The sequence below is a fragment of the Balaenoptera ricei genome, chromosome 2 (assembly GCF_028023285.1).
Source record: "Balaenoptera ricei isolate mBalRic1 chromosome 2, mBalRic1.hap2, whole genome shotgun sequence".
In the NCBI taxonomy this organism is placed as follows: domain Eukaryota; kingdom Metazoa; phylum Chordata; class Mammalia; order Artiodactyla; family Balaenopteridae; genus Balaenoptera; species Balaenoptera ricei.
Genome location: NC_082640.1, coordinates 174561891 through 174582971, shown reverse-complemented (window position 1 = coordinate 174582971; position 21081 = coordinate 174561891). Strand labels below are relative to the sequence as shown.

The following is a 21081-nucleotide window of genomic DNA, read 5'->3' as shown; positions in this document are numbered from 1 at the left end:
TAAGGACCATAAGCCTCAGAAACATCGTGAGGGAGGGGTGTGTGTACGTCTTGAACCCGTGCCTGTGTGTGAGGGGGACGGCTGGCTGTGTGGGTCGGTGGCTGGCTGGCTCTGTCCTTTCGCCTCTGATGCCGTCTTCCCGAAACCCTCCCGCAGGCTCTGTCCACGCCACGTCGGTAGCAGCCTCCAGAGTGGAGCAGGCACTGTCGGAAGTGGCGTCGTCTCTGCAGAGCAGCACCCCCAAGCAGGGCCCGCTACACCCCTGGATGACGCTGGCGCAGATCTGGCTCCACGCAGGTACCGCTCCGCCCCTCAACCCCACGCCCACCTGCCGCTCTGCCAGAGGGGGGCTTGCGGCCTGGGCCGCAGGGTTCATGCTGTAGCAGGGGCCAGAGATCTACACCCCAGACTTTCTTTGAGGGGGACAGCAGAGCGTGGTGTCCCAGACCCGACGGAGGTCTGGCAGTCCTGCAGCCTTGGAGTGGAGCCTCAGCTCTGCTACTTACCAACAGCTGCACAGGCTGGAGGTGATAGCCTCCCCCCTCAGCCTCGGTTTCCTCATCCGTACGGTGGGGTTAGTAGCATCGTCTCCTAGGGTTGGTGAGCACAGTGCCTGGCACACCCTGGTGGGGAAGTCTAAGAGACGCTGGGTCAGGGGCCAGGTGTCCTGATGACACAGGTGTCTCTATCTAAGCCGAGGGGGTGAGGGGTACAGCGTTTTTGATGTCCGAGCTCTCCTTTCTGATGGCGCTCCTGGTAATCCTCAGAGAGCGAGGCAGGTACCAGCAGCTGCCGAACTGGAAACTAGCCCAGAAGGCAGGTGTGAGTGCCCCTCCTCCAGTTCCACGTGGCTGCTTCTGCATAGCTAGGAAGTCGCCACGATAAATCCAGCCTGCAGACATTTTAGCAGTGGGAATCCCACCGTACAGAGCAAATGGTGGCTATTGATTTGCTTCCATATTTATAGTTCCATAGGAAAGATAACTTCTGTTTCTCAAGTTTTACCCCTTGATCTGCAAGGCCTTCCCAGGCTCAACTCTCAGGGTGCACGGCAAAAGCCCAGGTTTGGCTGCGAAAGTGCTTATTACCCACCACTGGCCATCTGTTTACTCCTTTTTTGCCAAGGCTAATTGTGTGATGTTCAACCTTGTTTGGAACCTTCGTGTAAGAAACACGACTGGATTTACCTGGGTTTGGCATGTCCCAGAGCCGAGCTCAGTCAGCTGCTTCCGTGTTGGCATCTTTAATTGAGCCAAAACAACCACTGTAAATTAACAAATTATGTTCTTCTAAGCAGAAATACAAAAGAGGGGTGATTCACGAATGTGTTGATTGTTCTTCATGTGCAGATGCTGGCCAGCGTTCAGCCTCTTACTGGGCTCTAGACAGGCTGACTCAAGGGCCCGAGAGCAGCAGTCATGCCTTCCTCTGCGGCTCTCTTGAAGAAAAGCTGGTCCCCAGTTTAGGACCTGGTGCCTGTCCTACTCAGTCGCCCTCATGAGCAGTGACGGCAAAGAACAAAAAGAGAAGGGGTTCACTTTAGTGTCCAGGCCAGGTGAGACTGGCCCAACCTGCAGGGCTAGTAGAGGGGCAAAGTTGTCCTTCAAAATGGGCATGAAGTTGAGTTTTTAAAGGGCCAATGTCTATGAAACCACAAGGGCAGAAGGTGATCCTTCTAGGCTGGAAGCAGCTCCCTTGACCTCCCAGGCATTGCTTCTCCTGCTTGTGTCTCGGAAAAGCTAATGACCTTGGTGAGGGTCACTGAGTTCCAGGACCGCTTTGCCCAGTGGCTTGCTGCCTCTCACTCAGTTATCCAGGCTTTGCTCCTCTTGACGTGACCCACCATGACTCTTGGGAGGAAATTTTGTAGCTGCTTATTAGAACATTGAAGAACCTGGCAGCTAAGATTCCGTTTGGAGTTATCCTTGAAGTTTTATTAATCGTGTGACATCCATTTCTCATTGCCATAGCCTATAGGACAGAATAAAGCTCTCATTGCTATTAATGCGTGTGGCTTTTAACACTCTACGAGTTGGTGGAATTGAATTCTGGAAATGGAATATCATACTTGCCTTAAACTCCAGGCAGAATATAAATCACACTTATATAGTATGAATGAATGGAGCAAATGATAATCTTTATAGGATTGGTGCTATATTGACTCTTTCAAAGCACTGACTTTGAGTCAAGATTAGAATTGTATCGTATATTCAATGTGGTCTTTGAAGAGGTAAACTCAGAAGGAATTCATAAAATAAGCTTCCACTGAACTGTAAGGTTTTACCATATGTGGTTTGAGCTTTACTGCTCTGGGTGGCAAACTAAAAGTGACTCACATTTTTTGACAACTTATGGAAACCAGGTAACATCTGCGTCCATCATCAGCTCTAACAATACTGCCAGATTCTGTAAAGGTCGCAAGCTTTGGAAGAAACTAGATCAAGGCCTCACACCCAAGGCCATGGTGTTTCTGTGGCGTTTGTGGGTCTCTTCTCTCCTGGTTGTTTTTTCTGGTGAGCTGAGTGTAGTGGGACCTTGTGGTGGAGGCCCGTGCTGGAGGTGGCCCCAGATTTGAGGCTGGCAGGTAAGGCCACTCTGAGATGACCTCAGATTTCCAGCCTATTATATGAGCAGGTCCCTGAGCCACCTGTGTGTCATTTGGATGGCAAAGAGATCATGACTAGGACACCTGAGCCTCTGGCTGCTCTGTGAGGAAATCAGCCACAGGCCCAGTGGGGAGCACAGACCCAGAAGTCCAGGGATGCTTGACCATCCGGGGTCCCTCCCGTCCTGTGTGGTGGGACCCACGCCCTGGGCGCCCCTTCCCTCTGTACCTCCTCCTCCTTCCTGGACACTTCTGACCCCAGGGCCTCAGTCTCCTCACAGGATACCTGGTGGCCAACTGGCATAGGTTGTACATGTTTTGTTGCTTGGTTTGTTTGGACCCATGTGACAATTTGATTTAAATTATTTTTGAAAAAATAATACATGCACATGATACACAGTTTAAAAGGCACAAAAGACGTGAAATGAGTGGCTTCCTGCCATCCCTAGTGTCAGTCACACTCACCCACGGCAACCACCGTTAGTGTGTGCACACCTGCCAGGGTGTAACACTCGCTGGAGATCATTGCCTGTCGGCACATCAGAGAGTAAATCCATTGTATGATTTTACCATAATTTAACCAGTAGTCCACTGATTAACATTTAGATTATTTCTAGTATTTTGCTGCTACAGACAATGCGTCAATGAGTAGCCTTCTATAGATTGTTCTGTACCTGTAAGGTAAACTCCTAAAAGTGGAATTGATGGATCAAAGGGTGCATCCTCTTTAATTTTGGGAAATTTTGTCACATTGCCTTCCACAGAATTGTGCCAGTTTGCATTCCAGTCAACAAGGTGAGGATGCCCATTTTCTCACATTCTTTATAACACAGCAAATTATCAAACTTCAAGATCGTGGCCAATCTGATAGGTGAAAATGGTATTTCAGTTGTCTGCTCATGGCTTCTGCCCATTTATCTTCTTAGATACTGAGCTTTTCTTTTTGAGTTGTAAGCACTTATTATGTGTCAAAGAAATTTGCCTTGTGTCATATGTGCTATAAGTATTTCCCCCCATTTTAATTTTGTTTGTGTTTTGGGGTTTTGTTGGGGTTTTTTTGCCAAATTTTTTTTTTTTTTTACATTTAGCAATCTTTTCCTTATAGCATCTGGGTATCACATGATATTTAGAAAGCAACTACCCATTTTTATGGTCTCTTTTCCTGAAAGTTCCAAGTATCTTCTAGTGCCATTTGTATATACACCATCTTATATAGAAGGTCCAAAGCGTTCTTTTCCTCTGTTATGCAGAAGGGAAACCCAGGCCAGATAGAAGCCAGAACCTCTGTGGTCTCACTGGGCAAGAGTCAGGAGAGCTGAATTAGAGCATTTGATGTTTGTTGCACCTTGAGACGTATCTCTCTGGGAGTCATACATCGTTTTCTTTAGAATGCACACCTTATCATTGGCCATTGGAAATTCATACATTCACAGTCGTTCAGAGTTGAACCAGGGCCTTTCCCAAGCCAAGCAGCTTCTTGGTGTCCATCCTTCAATTTCCACTTCTGGGATGGCAGCTAAAAATGACTTTGAAGTAGGTGGATAATTTCTGCTTGTTACTTACTAATAATTATAGCTTTCACTTTGGCATCTCTCACCGTCGAAACCAACGGCTATTCTTAGATGTGCAAGATCAGATTTTCTGATTTCTGCTGGGAATGTAAAGCTGTGATACTCTCACAAATTCCTTGGCCCTGGCTGGCCTGTCCCGTTTGCCCTTCCCCCTGCCAGGTTCCTCCCAGCCGCCGGGAGGCTGCATCCGCAGGGTTGAAGGGTAATCCTGTGGCATGGCCACCATGACAAGATGAAGACAGCTCCCAGACAGGTGACGTGAGGGTCACTGCACAGGGAGTGCTCGCAGGAGGGAACACGTGGTACCCAGGGGTCAGGCCTGACCTGACACGGTGCCAGTCTCTGTGGGTCAGCCCCGCCAGACCCGCCCCTTCTGCTGCCCTGGGAGGTTTTGATTCATGGTCTACAACCTGCAGGTAGCTGACCTTTACCAAGCACCGTGCATGTGTCAGACCTTATCCTAGGACTTTATGTGTCTTAACTTGTTTAGTCCTTGTAATAGCCAGATAAGGTATAAATACCCTTTAATCACCCCATTTTACAGATGGAAAAACCAAGACACAGCCCTCACGTCACCTGCCTAAGGTTACATGACTAATAAGTGGAGAAACCAGAATTCAGACCCAACCAGTGTGGCCCCAGAGCCCCAGCCCCTGCCCAGGGCGGGCACTCGGCTATGGAGCACACACCTGAGAGCATCTGTTCACGTGCGTCATCAGGGCGAGGCTCTGGAGCTCAGTGGTCGGCAGACGGACACGGGCTCTGCCTTCACGGAGCTTACAGATACGAAACGTAACAATTGCAGAAGCACTTAATTCCACGGTGCCGAGTACCCCGGAGCAGCAGTGTGGGCTCTGGGAGAACTGGGAACAGAGGTCTTCCCCAGCCAGGGCCGGAGGAGGCCTGAGCACGTGGCAGGCGTAGGACACACGTGGACAGGCCTGTGGGCCACGTGAGCCCTGAGATTAGAGAAATGGCAGGGCCGCAGGGCATGAAGCCTAGAGGGGAAGAATCACGTGGCCAGGGCGAGGCCAGATGAGCCAGCGCCCTGGTGACCAGGTCAGGATCTCTTCCTAAAAGCACTGAAAAGCTGCTGAAGGATGGCAAGCGGAGGAATGAAAGGATCAGAGGGAGGTTGCTAAAAGATCACCCCCGCGGAATGTGGGGCACGGAACGGGAGACAGTGCAGTGGGGAGGGAAGGTCAGGAGCTTTGGTCTGCGTGACCGCGGGGAGCGGCCACTCTGAGGGTGGAGAGAGGGGGATACCTGAGTTGCATTTTCGAGGCAGAACTGATAGGACTTGTTGATGGGTTAGATGTAGGGGTGAAGGAAAAGGAAGACTCCTGTGTCGGGAGCTGGAGCCAGTGGGTAACTGGTGATTCCTCTTCCTGCCACGGGTAGCCTGGGTGGTGGGAACCGATGGGTAGGGATCGGGGGTCAAGAGCAACCAGAGCCCTGCTTGAACTTGGGAGCGTCGGGTGCCTGAGGACCCACAGTGAAGGTGTCAGGCAGGTGGCTGGATATTCAAGTCTACGCTTGAGGTTTGGGCTAGAAACGTCAAGTTGCAAGTGGGGATTTAAAGCCAAGGGGTGTGACAAGAAGGCCTAAGAAGAGAATGTCAATGGAGAAGGGAAAGGGCCAGGCCCCAGACCTGAGCCCCCAACATTCAAGATTTGGGGAGGAGAGGAAAAACCAAAGCAACAGAAAGGAAGTGGTCAGCAAGGCAGGAGGGAACCAGGAGAGGTGGCGTCCTGGCAGCCAAGGGGGGGTTACGAAGGCGCCTGTGCAGTACCATCAGGGGCTTGGGTTCTGGGCTCAGACTAGTTGAAATCCTGGTCCCACCACCCTAGTGTCCTCCTCTGCAAAATGACGACAGTTTGACAGTCACACAAGATAATGCATGAGAGTGTTCAACACGTAGCAAACACTCAATAACTGTTAAAATAATGATTTCTTAGTCAGCATTGTATCTTCATTTATTTTTTAAAGGTTATACTCCATTTATAGTTATTATAAAATATTCCCCACGTTGTACAATATATCCTTGCAGCTCATTTTATACCTAATAGTTCATACCTCTTAGTCCCCCACCCCTCCCTTGCCCCTGCCCCCTTCCCTCTCCCCATTGTAAAATAATGATTTTTAAGTGCGTGTGGCAGGTAGGAAATGCTGCGGAGGGCTTGAATAAGGTGGAGACAGAAACATTTGTTGGATCTGGTGTGGAGCGGTGGGGGCTGGAGCCGCACTGGTGTGGGCTGCAAGGTGGGTGCAAGTGAGGATGTGGGGGCAGAGGGGGCACAGTCTTTGCGGGGAGAGTCCCTATGGAGCGGAGTGGGGACATGAGGGGTCAAGAAGGGGGTTAAAAAGGCTGACGCAGAAGGCTGTTGACTGCTTACGGGAGTCCCTCATCATCCAGAAGAGAAGGGGGGTCTGTGAAGGCATGAGTCCCTCAAGAAGGCAAGAGAGTGGTGAGGCCCAGGGCACCGGCAGAGGCATCAGCCCTCAGGTGTAGCAGAGGCGGGCAGAGGATGGGCACAGAGGACAACGCTGGGCTTGTCGCTTTGTCGGCGAGAAGAGGCTCCAGGTCTGCTCTGCCGGCCTCTGCTTTCTCTTTGAATGATGAGTCAAGGTCAGCCAGAGGGGTGGGGGGCTTTGGGGAAGGAGCGAGGAGTCAGGAAAACACCTGGGCCAAGGGATAAACACCTGGGCCAACGCAGTGAAAGGACGAGGGCCTAGTCTCACCATCCCACCCACGAAAAGGGATCACTCTTGACAGTGGACACAGCCATTCGCAAACTCGGAAATAAATGTCAGTTGTGCAGCCAAGACCCTGACGGAGGCATTTGGCCGGGCCCTCAGTGAGGACAGGACCTGGGCTGTGTCCCTCGTGGGGACTACAGGCCCCAGCTTGGGGTCTGGCCCAGAAGAGCTCAGGATAAGACCGACGCATGAAAACAAAATCACTGCCTCCCTTTGTTTCCTGAGTCCCCAGAAAAGAAAGAATAATGAACAGTCCGGGTGAGAGCTGATAAGGATAGAGGCCTGCCCAGGCCTTGGTGACTTGGCCAGGTGACAGGACACTCATCAGTTCACTGACCCCTGTCCTCTCCGGCCCTCATGCTGGTTTCCACCTGAAAGAGTCATGTGAAGTCGCAGGAGCCTTGCTGCTCCCGGCAGACACCTGCGCCCAGCCCCAGCGCTGCTCTGCCCTCCGCGGCAGAGGCTGTCCCAGGACCAGCTTGCTAAGGTTGTTTCCCAAGTCTCCTCTCTCTAGGGAAGCAGGGTTTGGGGTAAAGGAAATGGTTTCGAGGGGTCAGCGAGTCTGCAGGCCTAACTCCCTGCTGCCTGCAAGACTGAGAGAAGCTGATGGCCCACGTGCCTTTTCCTGCCTCCCTCTCTGCCAGACCTCTGGTGGAATGGAGGATCTGACGGCACGCACACAGGTACAGCCCTCGGGCCGCCTCTCACATACACGGCTCCTTTGTGTGAGTTTCACAGAAACGTCCCCTCTGGGTAGGCTAAGCCCCAGGGAGCAGGTGTGCCTTAGCTGAGGGCACCTTGGTGAGAAGAGCTTCCTCGCTTTCCAGGGGCAGATGCAGCCCTACGCCAGGCTCACAGCTGGCCAGCGGGGTCCAGGCTGGTCAGCCCCACTCCGCCTCGTGCCTTTGCATGGCACACGACCCAAACAGCCCTGAGCCCAAGGCAGGCAACGGGAGCCTTGCAGCCGACGTGAAGCACGTGCTTGACAAGTGTCAGAAGAGTGAATGAACGAGTGAGGAAACTGGGACCCGTGTGGAGCTGTGGGTGCGTCCCGCTCCAGGTCCCCCTATCGGGAGCCCCCTTCACCACTGAGGAAGAAAGAGTCCCCGGGCCTTGGCAGTACAGCTCAGCCCTTTTCAGATCCCATCTTTAGCTTGGTTTGGCCAACGATTTCGGAAAGCCCTCTGCGCGAGGCGCAATGCAAAGGGGAGCGGACTCGATCCCGGCCCTCCAGGGGCACGACCTCTGCGGGATAACACAAGTCAGGGGAGCACGAGGCAGCCTGGGGTGAGGGACTTCCCAGAGCGCACAGGGCGGTGGAGGGGTGACGCACCCAGGCCTGTCTGGGGAAGTCGTGTGCAGGGTGGGGTTTGGGGGAGCCCAGGGTGAGGAGTGATGGGTCTGCAACAGTACAGGGAAGACACTTTGGGCAGAAGGAACAGCACAGCCGAGGTGTGGAGGTGAGACCGTGAACTGAGCACGGAGGGAGTGAAAAGGTAGCAGGGTCCTAGTTTAGAACAGGAAGCAAAAACATGTGGGTCACATTCACCTGCAATTGGGAACCACTGAGGGTTTGCAAGCGGGGGTGGGGTGGAGGGGTATTTCCAGCATTTTTCATAGTAACCTGGTAGCAAGGAGAAGCCAAGGGATTCCAGAGAGGACAGCCAGAGCTTAGTCTGAGCTTCAGAAAGGGGTAGAAAGTGTCCGTGACCCTGAGAGGCACCTTACCTTTGGTTAGAGGCTGTCAGCTGCCAGCGACCAGGACAGACTCTGTCCCTGTGACCTTTTCAGAGAGTGACCCTTCAGAGCCCACCCCGCAGCGGGGGCTCTGACATTGCACTGAACTGTGTTCTTATTAGGAGCCGATCAGCTTTAAGTTCCCAGAACCAGCTTCCCTCTGTGTTGCTGTTCCTTCGGTACAAGCTCTTATATCTCTTAATAAGCTCAAAAGGCCCTTTGTGGGTTTTTTTGTTTGTTTTTTTTTTCACTTGAATTTAGCCCTTGGTGAAGGGGTCAGGGGAGCATCGCTTGCTGTGGCTTTTCTGGCCTTTGACTCTTCATCAACCTGGGCCACAGAGATGGTTGCCTTCCTCTGACCCGCAAGCAGTGTCCATTAATCTACAGTCTTTCCTTAAGCACCTACTAAGTGCTAGATCCTGTGCTAAGGGATGCAGTGGTGACGTGGCTGGCAGTTGCTCGTAGTTTTAGTGGGAAAAGACAATACTGATCACATTTTTTGGAGGCTTTAGGGAAATAGTACGCCTCTGTTTACGTCCTGAGTTCTGAGCCAATTAAGAAAGAGACAGGGAGTGAGATGGAGATCACACTCCCAGCTTTGTGCCCAGGGAGGCTGAATCGGAGAATGCATCATGACTTCTGGCCTCAGCTGGGCTCCCAGTGCATCACAGCTGATTGAATTCACCCGTCCCAAATTGCTGGCCTCGCTGTCGCAGGGGCAGAGCCCAGCACCATGCCCGCAGGAGCAAGCCGAGAATGCGGGCATCCAAGGCTCCAGGCTTCCACCCTCTTGGCTGATCCTTACCACTGCCCTTGGAGAGATGCGGGCCAGCCTCAGGCCCCACCTGGCAGGTGAACAGGCCCAGAGAAGTTGATGGCCTTGCCCAAGGTCACACACAAGGCCCGGGCGCAGGAATCGAACCCTCCATGTTCCCATGACACTGGCTGACCAACGGGGTACCCTAGAGCCCTGGGGTCCCCAGTGCTGCCTCAGAGACCCAGAAAGGGGGCCAAACCAAGAGGGAGGCCAGCTGTCCACTCTTAAGATCTCTTTGGAGGAAAGAGGGTCCACTGGGGAAAAATGGTTTGAAAATCACCCCAGCCCGTTGCGCCTATGTCCTTCTGTTTGATCTTAAAACGGAGGGATCGGGGAGCCGTGCACCCGCCTGCCCCTCTGCCTCGGGAGCGCAGGCCTCCGCAGTGACATGAGCCTGCCCCTACAACTTGGACAGCAGCACGGCAAAGAAGCCCTCGGGGGTCTGGATCCTCTCTCCCACCTTCACAATCATGACTCAGCTCAGCCCCCGTCGTCTGTTTCCTCCTCACGAGGAGGGAGCAGAGGCACCAGACCTGTGGCCGAAGACATGGAACCAAGAAGACACTCGGTCCCGTGTTTGTTTTCACAGGGACCCACACAGAACAGGGTGTCATCTACATCGTTGTGTTGGTGTTTAAGGCTCCCCGCCACCACCCCCCCCCCCCCGCTGCAACATACACCTTGATTCTTGTTATAAAAACTCTGGGGACTTCCCTGGTGGTCCAGTGTCTGGGAGTCCACCTTCCAATGCTGGGGATGCGGGTTCGAGCCCTGGTCGGGGAAACTGGGATTTCACATGCTGCGGGGCAACTAGGCCCGCACGCCACAACTAGAGAGGAGCCTGCACGCCGCAATGAACGGCCTGCGTGCCGCAACTAAGCCCCGAAGCAGCCAGAAAGCAAATACATGAAAATAAAATAAAACAAATTTTAAAAATTAAAAACAAAACAAAGCTCTGGAATCATTTAGTCCCTGCTCTCCCAAGTTGGCCTTTTTTCCGGAGCGATCTAGATGGGAGAGGCCTGTGGCGTCTCACCCACCCGCAGGCATCCCTGGGACCTTGGAAATGAACACAAACTCACCCCCAAAGGGAAGCAAGTCAGGAGGCAGCGTACAGTGGGAGGAACGTTCTGTATAGCTGCCCCCACAGCCGCCAGGCTCTGGAACCTGAAACTGCCAGATACACCCCGGACTCTTCTGGCGGGAGCTTGGAGAGAGTCGTGTTACTGGAAGACAGCGGGCGGCCCTGCGTGTCTATCTCCCAGGAGGGCAGGTTTTGCAGAGGCCCAGGCGGAAGGACAGACACGTGTGGTCTTCGTTCCTGCAGAGGCCCCGTGTGTAGTAGGTGCTCAGTAAGTACCTCGAGAGCGGAGTCTCAGAGGACGTGAGGCGGGCACAGTGCCGGCCCGGCCACGCTTAGAACTCAGTTGTATGTGAGTGTCCGAGTTTCCAGGTCTGAGAGGCTGGGTCTCTCCCCGCAGGTCCCCGGGCCAGCCCATCACCTCTGCTCCCTGCTGAGGGGGACTGATGGCCAGAAGCACAGATGGGGTGCAGGGCGGGTCTGTGCCTCCCCCGGGCTTGCTCGTGGCCTGAGGAGTCAGTCACTGGCGTGACTGTGGTCACCAGGGAAGTGAGGTGCTTAGGAGAGGGCCATCCAGTGGCATCGACACTGACCACACCCTGTCCAGAATTTCCAGTCTCCGCGCCTGAAGCCGGAGGTGGGGAGGCAGAAGGGTGGATGTCAGCAGAACGTGCTGTCTGGAGTGTAGCCAGGACCCCTCACAAAACGTCTCTAGGGACACAGCCATCAGAGGGACACCCAGGCTGGGCTCCCCTTCCAGCTGGTGGGGTGGGGCGGGGTCAGAGGTGGCTTCCAGGGGTGGTGGCCATTGAGCTGGGCCTTAAAGGGGGTACAGGGGTGACACCATCAGGGCAGAGGCAAGAGAATAAACAAAAACCCAGGGAAACAGTGGCGGCTTAACACGGCAGAGCCCGGGGGTTTAGGAAGCAGTAGGAACACAGGTTAGTAGGGGTGGTGGAGACAGTCACCAAGGGCTCCAGATGCCAGGCAAAGGGGTCTGGATGTTATTTGGAGGCAGGGGAGACACTGTTCTCTGTAGAGGCTGAGAGCACAGCCGCAAAGCCACGCCTGCCTATACCTTGCCCTGGGACCTCGGACAAATTGCTCAGCCTGTCTGTGCCGCAGTTTCCTCGTCTGTATAATGGGGATAAAATAATAGTACCTAGTGTACTAGTGTACTAGATCACTGTGCAGATAAAAGCAGAAATGAGAGCACTTCTTTGCACAAAGCACATGTTTGATGATTCTTAGCTACTGTTATCATTACTGTTACCATTCATTCATTCGCAACCATTTCCTGCCCTCTGACTGCCGGGCACTCATCCAGTCACTGGGGACGCAGCAGTGAATAGTGCGCAGCTGGTGGCTTATGTTCTAGAGGGGCCCCCCAGACAGTGAGTGAGACAGACAAGGTGAGCCTGGTATTGGCCGGAAAAGAAAGCAGGGAAAGGAACTGGGTCGTGCTGGGTCAGGACGGGGCAGGGGTAGCAGCAGTTTTAAGTGGGATGGTCGGCAAAAGCCTCCCAGAGGCCGTTCCGGGGAAGACGAAGGGGGTGAGGGGTGCACAGGAGCGGAAGGAGCGCTTTTCAGCAGGGTGGTGACCCCACCGGAGCTTTGCCTGGGGAGGTTGGTCTGTCAGTGGCTGCACAGGGCGGAGGGGCTGGAGGAGAGACGGGAGGGGCGTGAGGAGGCCTCACCTCCAGGAGACAACTTGAGAGGTGTGTGAGGAAAAAAGTAAACACTTTCTATTTCTTTTTATTGTGTTCTTCTATCATGCCTATTCTCGTGTGCCTTCCGTTATACACAACATATGCATATACACGTAACTTGGAGATATGGGCACAAAACATCCTTCTCTGCCAGGAGTGGAGGCCAGCGGTCAGGGCAGGAGCAGGCAAGGAGGGGGCTGCCCTGGAGGTGGGAGGAGGGGTCCGTGGGCCCGGAGCACAGCGGCCACCCGAGCGGGGCTCTGGGCGGTGGCCTTGACAGGTGTGGCCGAGGAGGGAGAGGAGTCTTCCCACATCCAGCCAGCGCAGGCCCTACATTGGAGAGGCGGTGGGGCCGTGACCTCAGGGCCCTCAGGAGATGAGGGATCTGAGCGGAGCTGGGGACAGCCGGGGGCACTGGACGTGCATGATGGAAGCCAGGGCTGCAGAGCAATTGGGGACCCTCCACGTAGGCGTGGGAGACTTGAGGCCTGAGATGGGAGGAGAGCTCATTTTCCTGCCTTGTGGAAAGTGATGGCTCGTCAGTGTCGTACAGTTACTAGTCTCCCCGGTGCAGTGGCTTTCCCTGGTCGCTCCAAGACAGGGTCTGATGGAGCAGGGATTTTATTTCATGCCCATAGCAGCCACCGCCAGCTGGCCTTGTCACACTTCCTGGCATCAGGAGAACCAGCCCGAGAGCAGAGCCGTTGCCCTGTGAGGGGCTGTGCACCTCTAGTTTGCCTGTCCTTGGGTTCATCCAGCCCTTCTTCTGTGGTTGTCAGAGCTGAGGGCAGGTGTCCCTGGTGGGCCCTGAGGATGTGTGACCTCCGAAGGGGAGGGGCAGGGCCCAGGCAGGCCTCACTCCCCTCTCATCGGTGGTGACAAGTGTCCCCTCCCAGGCCGCACGGCCTTGACTCGAGTGCCTGTGAACAGTGGGCGGGAAGGACCGTCAGCCCGCGGCTGTTTCCACTTGGGGTTGGGGGCTCGGCTGGCTGGCTCTGGGCCCTGCGTATTCCGGGTGGGCCCCTGCCAGACTTGCATGGTGGAGGGGAGTCGATGTCTCAGGGCCTCTGAAGGGCAGTGACCCAGGACAGCATCTGCCTGTGCTCTCCTCCTCACAGCTGAAGTCTACATCGGCATTGGGAAGCCGGCAGAAGCCACAGCCTGTACCCAAGAAGCTGCCAACCTCTTCCCGATGTCCCACAACGTCCTGTACATGCGAGGCCAGGTAGCCGAGCTCCGAGGAAACATCGAGGAGGCCCAGCGGTGGTACGAAGAGGCCTTATCCATAAGCCCCACCCACGTGAAGAGCATGCAGCGGCTGGTGAGTCTGAGGGCTGCCGGGGCCTCCAGCCCTGGACCAGGGGTCCCCTGGGAAGCAGCACATAGTTCTTGACCCTCAAACCCTGTTCCCGTTCCAAAGGCCAGATGCACTTGGCCTGCCAGGCTGTCAAGGTGCACGAAGCCGGCGAGCGCCGTTCCTGTTGTAGTTTACACAAATGGAGCTCATAGGAATCGGCAGCGCACAGCCTCAGCGACCCTACCTGGGGGTCCTGATCGGTGTGAGGGGAGAGTCTGAGTCAGCGGTCTCCGGCCAGCGGTCCAAGCCACCCTGTGGCTCTGGGTTTAATAAAGACGTATTTGTGGCCCTGGGCACTGTCATTGTCATCTTGGTCTCCGAGCTGCTTATAGCAGCCACCTTGGGGGTGTCCGCACCTTGGGGAGCCTTCAGTACAGAAGTCAGAGCACTTTACCTCCTGGGGGGCTCTCTTACCTTGAGGGAGCCGAGACCCCAGCCTGTCTCCAAGGCCACTGGCTAGTGGGAGCATCCTGTCAGAGGACGGGGGCAGCCCTACGGCGCCCAGAGGACCCAGGTAAGTCACCCCAGCGTGCACACTGCATTCGGGTGTGGTGGTTCTGAAACCGCACACGCCCCTCCTCTGGGTGCCCAGGCCAGGAGCCAGGGGCTGCCCCACTGCTCCCCTCCCTTCCTTGCCTGGGAGTTGGCCACCCGACCACCTTGGTTTCAGTTGGGCCGGGTCAGTTAGACCACTCTGGAGGGTTCTCAGAGCACACGTGGGGCACAGCGGCTGCACAGGAGCCGCTCGTCTGCTGTCCCCTTCCTGCGAGAGTCCGGACGGAGACTTGGAGATGAACCGGGTCCAGGGAGCGGGTGAAAAGCCGCTTTCTCTGGGCCTGTCGGCCAGACTTAGCTTCTGAATTTGTGTTTCATTCTTAGCGGTAGGACATCTCTGATTTCATGAGCCACGGGAAGGGAAAAGCCCGTAATGCAGCCGAGGTGTCCTTCAGGTGGGCAGCCCTCGGGAGCCCAGCGTGTATGATCAGGGGGGTGTGACATGGAGGAGTGGACACCGGACAAGGTGTCCAGGGACAGAGTTCTGGCCCTGCCGTGTCACTCGCTCACTCTCTGACTTTGGGGAAAGCCCATAAGCTCTCCGTACTCGGTTTCCTTTCTGTAAAATGAAAACATTCAACTAGATAGGCTGTGAGTTTCCGTCCAGTGCTAAGAGGATACGGTTTTGTAACTAATAAGTAAAATGTTCTCCAGAGGGTCCCAAAGGCTTTGTTCTCTCACCATTGCTCACAGTAACATCACAAAATGTAGATGGAGCTGAGCAGTAACTACTGGTTTTCATCAGAAGAGGGCCCAGGTGCCCAGCATTAGGAACCATGGGAAACGTATGCTTCTGAGTCAGATCTGGGTTCAAACTCAGCCCTGTCCCTGCCTCCGGGACACCTTGGGCTAGTCACTTAACCTCTAAGAGCCTCGGTGTTTCTGTGCATTGAGCTGTTCCTTACCCAGTTCATTTGTGAGAACAACATGAAATGATTTACATAACGAGGCCAGCAGAGCTCCTGGCACCTAGTAGGTGCTCATTAAATAGAAAACTGAAGACAATCATTTTCAGTTTTAAAAATAAATCAGACCTTGTAATAATTACAATCATTTAATTTTCAACTTCCCTTTATGAGCATTTTGTAGTTCAATACAGCTTTATAAATAATTTTACGTATTATCCAAACATTGGTTTGTTTGATTAAAAATATTCCATGGCTTTTCATTTTTGTCTCACTATTGTAAGAGGAATTTGTAAAGAGCTTTTGAGATCTCCCTGCTTTTGCTGAAGTATCACAGAAGAGGTATAATCAACATCGAGTACCCAGCCTTTTTATTAAAAAGAGGCAGCGTGTTTCTACCCCGGGGCCTATGAATTATTCAGAGAAGTATTTCTTGTTCATCCCCAAGGGGAACACATGAGACAAAAGATCAAATAGGAAAATCGCACCAGCAAAGTTTTCTGTTTCACCTTTGGAGCTTGTCAAGACACCTGAGCTCCCCGCCAGATGCCAGATGCTTTCCTTTCTGAACGGAGCAGCAGTGGGCCCAGCGGAGGAGAGCTGGTGAGCGAGGGCCGGGTGATGGAGGGGCCTTGCCTGTGGGATCCCAGGCAACGACCAAGCCTTCTCTGGCCTGAAGACATTATTAGCTGCCTTGGAAATCTCACCAGGAGAAAATTGCGATAATAATAAACTCTTAAGACTTCTCCACGCATCCTGATACATTCAAAAACTATCCAGACTGGAGGCAGATTGAGACCAACAGGCCTACAAATTTGAGGAGTTCAGATTCTCGTGGTCCGAAACTGCCCAGTGACTGTGATTGTCGTGGGTCCCAAAGGGTGGCTTGGCCGGTTCCTTCTTGGTGACCTCGTAAACGATGCATGCTGGCCTGCGTCCTCCCAGCCCAGCCACAGCTGGCGGGAGCCCCGCTGCAGCCAAGGTCAGCTTCCCCTGCCACCGGTGCTGCCAACTCTCCTGGTGCCCATGGAGGGGCAGCCCCTGGAACCCAGGCCCCCAGCCCTGAAACACCACAACCCTCTCTTTCCTGCCTCCCACCCCAGCTGCACAGGAAAGCTCTGTTTCTTTGGCTCACCCTCTTTGTGCATAAAGAGGCATAATCTCAGCCCCAGACACATATGAAGCATGGGAAGGGAAACCTCTTATTGAGTCACAGATGGTCCTGCCGCTACCCTCGTGGCAGCCAGACTGGTTTGCAAGCCCCTAAGAGAAGACGAAGTGTCAGCAGGGAGATCAGAGGCCGTCTTTTTACCAGGTGACGTCCAAGGGAAGAGTCGGGGGCTCTAGACTTACGGGGCAGAGGAGGCGGAAACAGACATGAGCGTTGGCACCTGCCTGGCTCTCGGGAGTGGGGTGCGCAAGTGACAGGGTGGGCCAAGGAGGCCTGGCCGCCAGGCCACGGCGAGGGTCAGAGGTCAAGACTAGAAGGAGTTTGGAGGACCTGAGCCGCAGAGAGCACCACCCCGAAGAACCAACCAAGGGGGTTCCAAGGGAAGGAACCGACTGCAGGCAGATTGCAGGTCATGGAAGAAGCCCAGAGGATGGAAAGTGCGTCTGCGTCAGCCCTGATGCTCAGAGAGGAAGGAGAGGGGCCGAGGGACAGTCAGAGGGAGCCGATTTGAAGGAAGGAAGCCACGTTGTGTGTCACAGGTGGAGACCAGGGGCTGACGGTGGCCATGGAGAACGGTTAGCAGTCGGGGCGCGAGCTTGTTCCCTGAGGAATGATTGTTTGTTACCTTCTAGGGCAGGTGAGTGGGAGCATGTGCCAGACCGCCCAGCCCAGCTCGTAGGAGAGGCACGATTTCAGAGAAATGCAAACACATTAATGTTGTTAAAAAGCAATAACGACTTGGAGGCAGATGGTATTCATTAAAGTATTAAATGTATTAAAGTTAATACAAGGTCAGACTTGACAACAGAAATGTAAATTAAACCCCAGTGAAAATTGACAGTTTTCTAATAGTTTCAGCCTTCACAGATGTGTTTAAATTCACATACAGGGCAAAGAAAGAAGAGAAATAATGTGTTTAATATTAATAATGAGTTAGCACAAGACAAGAGAGCTGAGTGTGGGCAGATAGTAAGGGAGCGGTGAGCTGACGGGATAAAGAATTACAAAGTGATGTTGTTGACAAGGGGAGGAAATCATAGAGTGACCAGACTTTTTTCCAGAAAATCTAAAGGCATATTTTCATATCATTTTTGCATAAGTGTATACCTTTACATACATTTGCATGCCATGGTAAAAAGCCTTTCACTCCCAGGACCCGAGATAAATTAATGAAACATAGAGCAACTGTTTCCACACCAGTAACCCTGTGATCAGGAGGAGGGGGTAGAGGAGGGAGATGGGGCTCACGGCGGACTAAGGGCAGAGGAACGGCCTCTGGGTGATATCACCCAGGCCAAGGACAGGCACGGACTCAGGGTCGACAGGGACACGATGACCAGGACAGGGACAGGCTCTGCAAACAGGGCCACCTGCTTGCCCTCTGATAATGTCAGCCTGGGCTCCCGAGGGCAGTGTGTGAGATGGGAGGGTAAGAAAGGAACAGAGCCAACAAGAGAGAGATGAACGTGGAAGGAAGCCAGAAAGGCTGTGTGCGGGGAGCTGATGTTGGTAAGACTAGAGGGGAAAATACTGCTGAGAAAGTAACTTATCCTGGAGCACATTACCAATGAACTCGACGGGTCGAAAAGAGGTGTGAAACAGAAGCAGATGGTGGGGGTCGCCCAGGGCGTGCTGGGGGCCGGGGCCGCACGTGGAGGAGAGGGAGACAGGCGTGCTCTGCTCGGGCGGCTTAGGGGAGGGTGTGAGCTGGAGAGGGGCTGGGCCCGGAGAGCCCCGCTCGCGCCCCAACCCCACCCTGCAGGGAAGGAAGAGGACTGACGTGTCCCCAAGGGATGGGCCTCCAGCTACGGCAAGATGAGGGTCTCTCAGAGCTAATGCCGAAGGGGGGAGAAACCAGAGGGAAAGCACCAGGGACCACGCCCTTGAATGTCAAAGGTCCCACGACAAGGCTGGACACCTGGACAGGGACAGAGGCCATCCGTCCTTCAAAGGAGGGTAGCTAGGAGACCAGGGGTGGGCGGTGTGAATTTCACCCGCTCTGCCACAGGAAGTAGTGAGAAAGGCCCACTGGTGGAGCTCCCCAAAGAAAGGGGAGGACGATGGGGAAGAGAGACCGTCGGAGGCCAGGGGTCAGGCCCCAGGGGTCCACCCAGGGAGTGGGGCGGAGGCCTCCCTGCCTCAGCCTGAGGGCCCCATGATGGTGGGTTGTATGAATAGCTCGGCAAGGACCCACCAGGGAGGCTGCAGGGGGTTCTTGCTCAGTGGAAAGACAGTTTGGGGGCTATTTTAGGGGGCCAGTTGAATAATAGAATAGGCTTTTTGTTTGGGGCATGAAGGGTCCAAAAGTGCTGGTTGACCTCTGTGGATGAGGCGTGAAACACCCCTCTCCCCACACCCCAGTTCAATCCAGACAGCTCCAGGCTAAAGATTTCAGCACAGGTGTCTTCGAGGGTTTCCTCCGTGATCTTACGTTTTCAGAAACATCAGAAATCTGTAGTGACATCAAGCATGAGAACTTCAGAACGGGTGCTGCAGTTCTGTTCCCGGAGCACATTAGTAGCAAAGGCTGGCAGAGAACGGTCGCGCTGTCGGAAAAGTGCATTCTGTTATCAAATACCCGGAGGCACGCCACGTTGGCGGGAGGTCTAGAAGGAGGACCTGAAATGCACGGTGCAGTGGGACAAGTCTTCTGGATGGTTACTACATTTTAAGTTGTTTTCACAGCTCTAAAGTTTGAGCCAGAAGCATCCAAACAAGGCTAACGACATTGCTCGGAGATGGCGGCAGCTCTTCTGAAGTTCAAAGAGGGACCTGAAGTCGGAGCTTTCCTTAAACTGTCCTCAAGCTTACACGCTTGTCTACTGTGCGAAAATACTTCATCCCATTGCGCATGACGAGCCAGAAGGGTGGCAGGCAGGGCAGGTTTGAATCAAGGGAAAGAGGTGACTCCGGCTTGCCTGAGGTAGCTCGCACTGCTAAATTATGAAACTTTGGTGTTTTTCTCTCTCTCCCTCTTTTAAAGTGTTTCATGAGATTTGGAGGAAATTGCTTGTGTCTATTTTATGATTTAGAAGCATGTTTTCCAGTGGATGCCCCTATTGGAGGAGAGATGCAGCATGAAGTCATGAACTTTTCAGGGTGATTCCAGAGGTGGCAGCTGTCTGTGTATCTGTCTAGTTTATCCATCAGTTTAGTCAGGGGTACCCAGGGCCCAGGGCACAGACAGGGCAGGGCTCTGCATCCTTCCCGTGGAGAAGCCAGTCTTAAAGAAGGGAACTTTGATCCTTACTGTTACTCTGGATAAGACCCAGGTACAATTAAGGTAATGAAGCCGAATGGAGATACCCTTCCCCTTGCAAATGCTGATCTTGAGAAACGGATCTCTTTCATCCAAAGTATCGATTTCTCTCTGTACATAGAAAGAATGATTGGCGGGGAACAAAACACTACCATCGTCTAGTGAGAAGCCTTCTCATCTATTAATTGTATTTCATTTACTTTCAGGATTTTTAAAATGCTTTTAAACATAAGGAGAACAATTGTTTTCTTTAAAGGAAGACTACTGAAATATTTAGATGTCCACCTTTCCTACTCATCTGTGTGCTATTGACAGTACTCTTTGAAAAGTGTACAGGCCTTAACTTCTCTACTGTCTTTACTGACAGTATTTGGGACTCATACTAACAGAGGAGAGGAAACAGCAGGGCCTTCTACCAGATGCTTAGCCCCTGTTCTTCACTCCAGCTTCCCTCCCATCCCTTAATGGTACACACTGCCTCTGAGCAACTTTGACAGCTTCAGGCCCTTCCAATAATTTTTTTTTTAATAGATTTATTTATTTATTTTTGACTGTGTTGGGTCTTCGTTGCTGCGCGCGGGCTTTCTCTAGTTGCGGTGAGCCAGGGCTGCTCTTCGTTGCGGTGCACGGGCTTCTCATTGCAGTGGCTTCTCTTATTGTGGAGCACGGGCTCTAGGTGTGCGGGCTTCAGTAGTTGTGGCACGCGGGCTCAGTAGTTGTGGCTCGCAGGCTGTAGAGTGCCGGCCCAGTAGTTGTAGCGCACGGGCTTAGTTGCTCCTCGGCATGTGAGATCTTCTCCGACCAGGGCTCAAATCCGTGTCCCCTGCATTGGCAGGCAGATTCTTAACCACTGCACCACCAGGGAAGTCCCCCAGGAATTATTAATAATTAGCATGAATATAACCTTAACCTCTAAAAAGAGATGTAAAACCTCATTCGCCGTATCTGATGTTTATTCTTGCGGTATGAAATATGAAATAGAGAATTTCATTTTTACTGATGGGGACGCTGCCCTTGGTGACCTGCCCTAGGTCATATTTCAAGTTAGGAGCAGAGCCAGGACAAGAAGGTAGAGTCACTTAAGAGTCTCCAGCTTGAATGATAGGACAGCACGGAGGTTGAGAGCATGGCGCTGGAGCCAGCCCACCTGGGTCCCAGCTTTGTCACTTACCAACTGTGCGGCCTGAGATAAGTCCCTTAATCTTTCTGTACTTCCATTTTCTCAGCTATAAAATGGGGATAATAATGGTGACCCCCTGGCGGTGTGATTTTGCAGGTTAAGTGAGTCACACAGGCTGCCTAGCGCTCCATAAGCACTAGCTATGAGCGTTACTACCAGTCTCCATAATTTAGGTCCCACCTGCCCGTGGTGGAAGCCTCTCTGCCTCGATTTGACAGGGAGTTCTTTTCTGAAGTAACTGACCATGGGTGTGGCTTTCCTCCTGAACCAAATGTCAGCAGTTGGAGGAGCTGAAATAAGAATATATCATGGCCCGTGCTTGGCCGAAAGCATGGTAGTACACTTTCCTTTTTAAGTATTACTTTCTGTTTCTG

General features: G+C 53.3%; 1 protein-coding gene across 6 annotated transcripts in view; it reads left to right on the top strand.

The window, feature by feature from the left end:
• The window catches only part of TTC7B (tetratricopeptide repeat domain 7B), a 240709-nt gene that overhangs the window by 195196 nt on the left and 24432 nt on the right, over nt 1-21081 (top strand). For all 6 annotated transcript variants that reach the window (XM_059914822.1, XM_059914821.1, XM_059914820.1 and 3 more), the window contains 2 exons: nt 157-297; nt 13399-13601. In XM_059914822.1, the coding sequence (XP_059770805.1) occupies nt 157-297; nt 13399-13601 (344 nt within the window). The remainder of the gene's footprint in view (nt 1-156; nt 298-13398; nt 13602-21081) is intronic.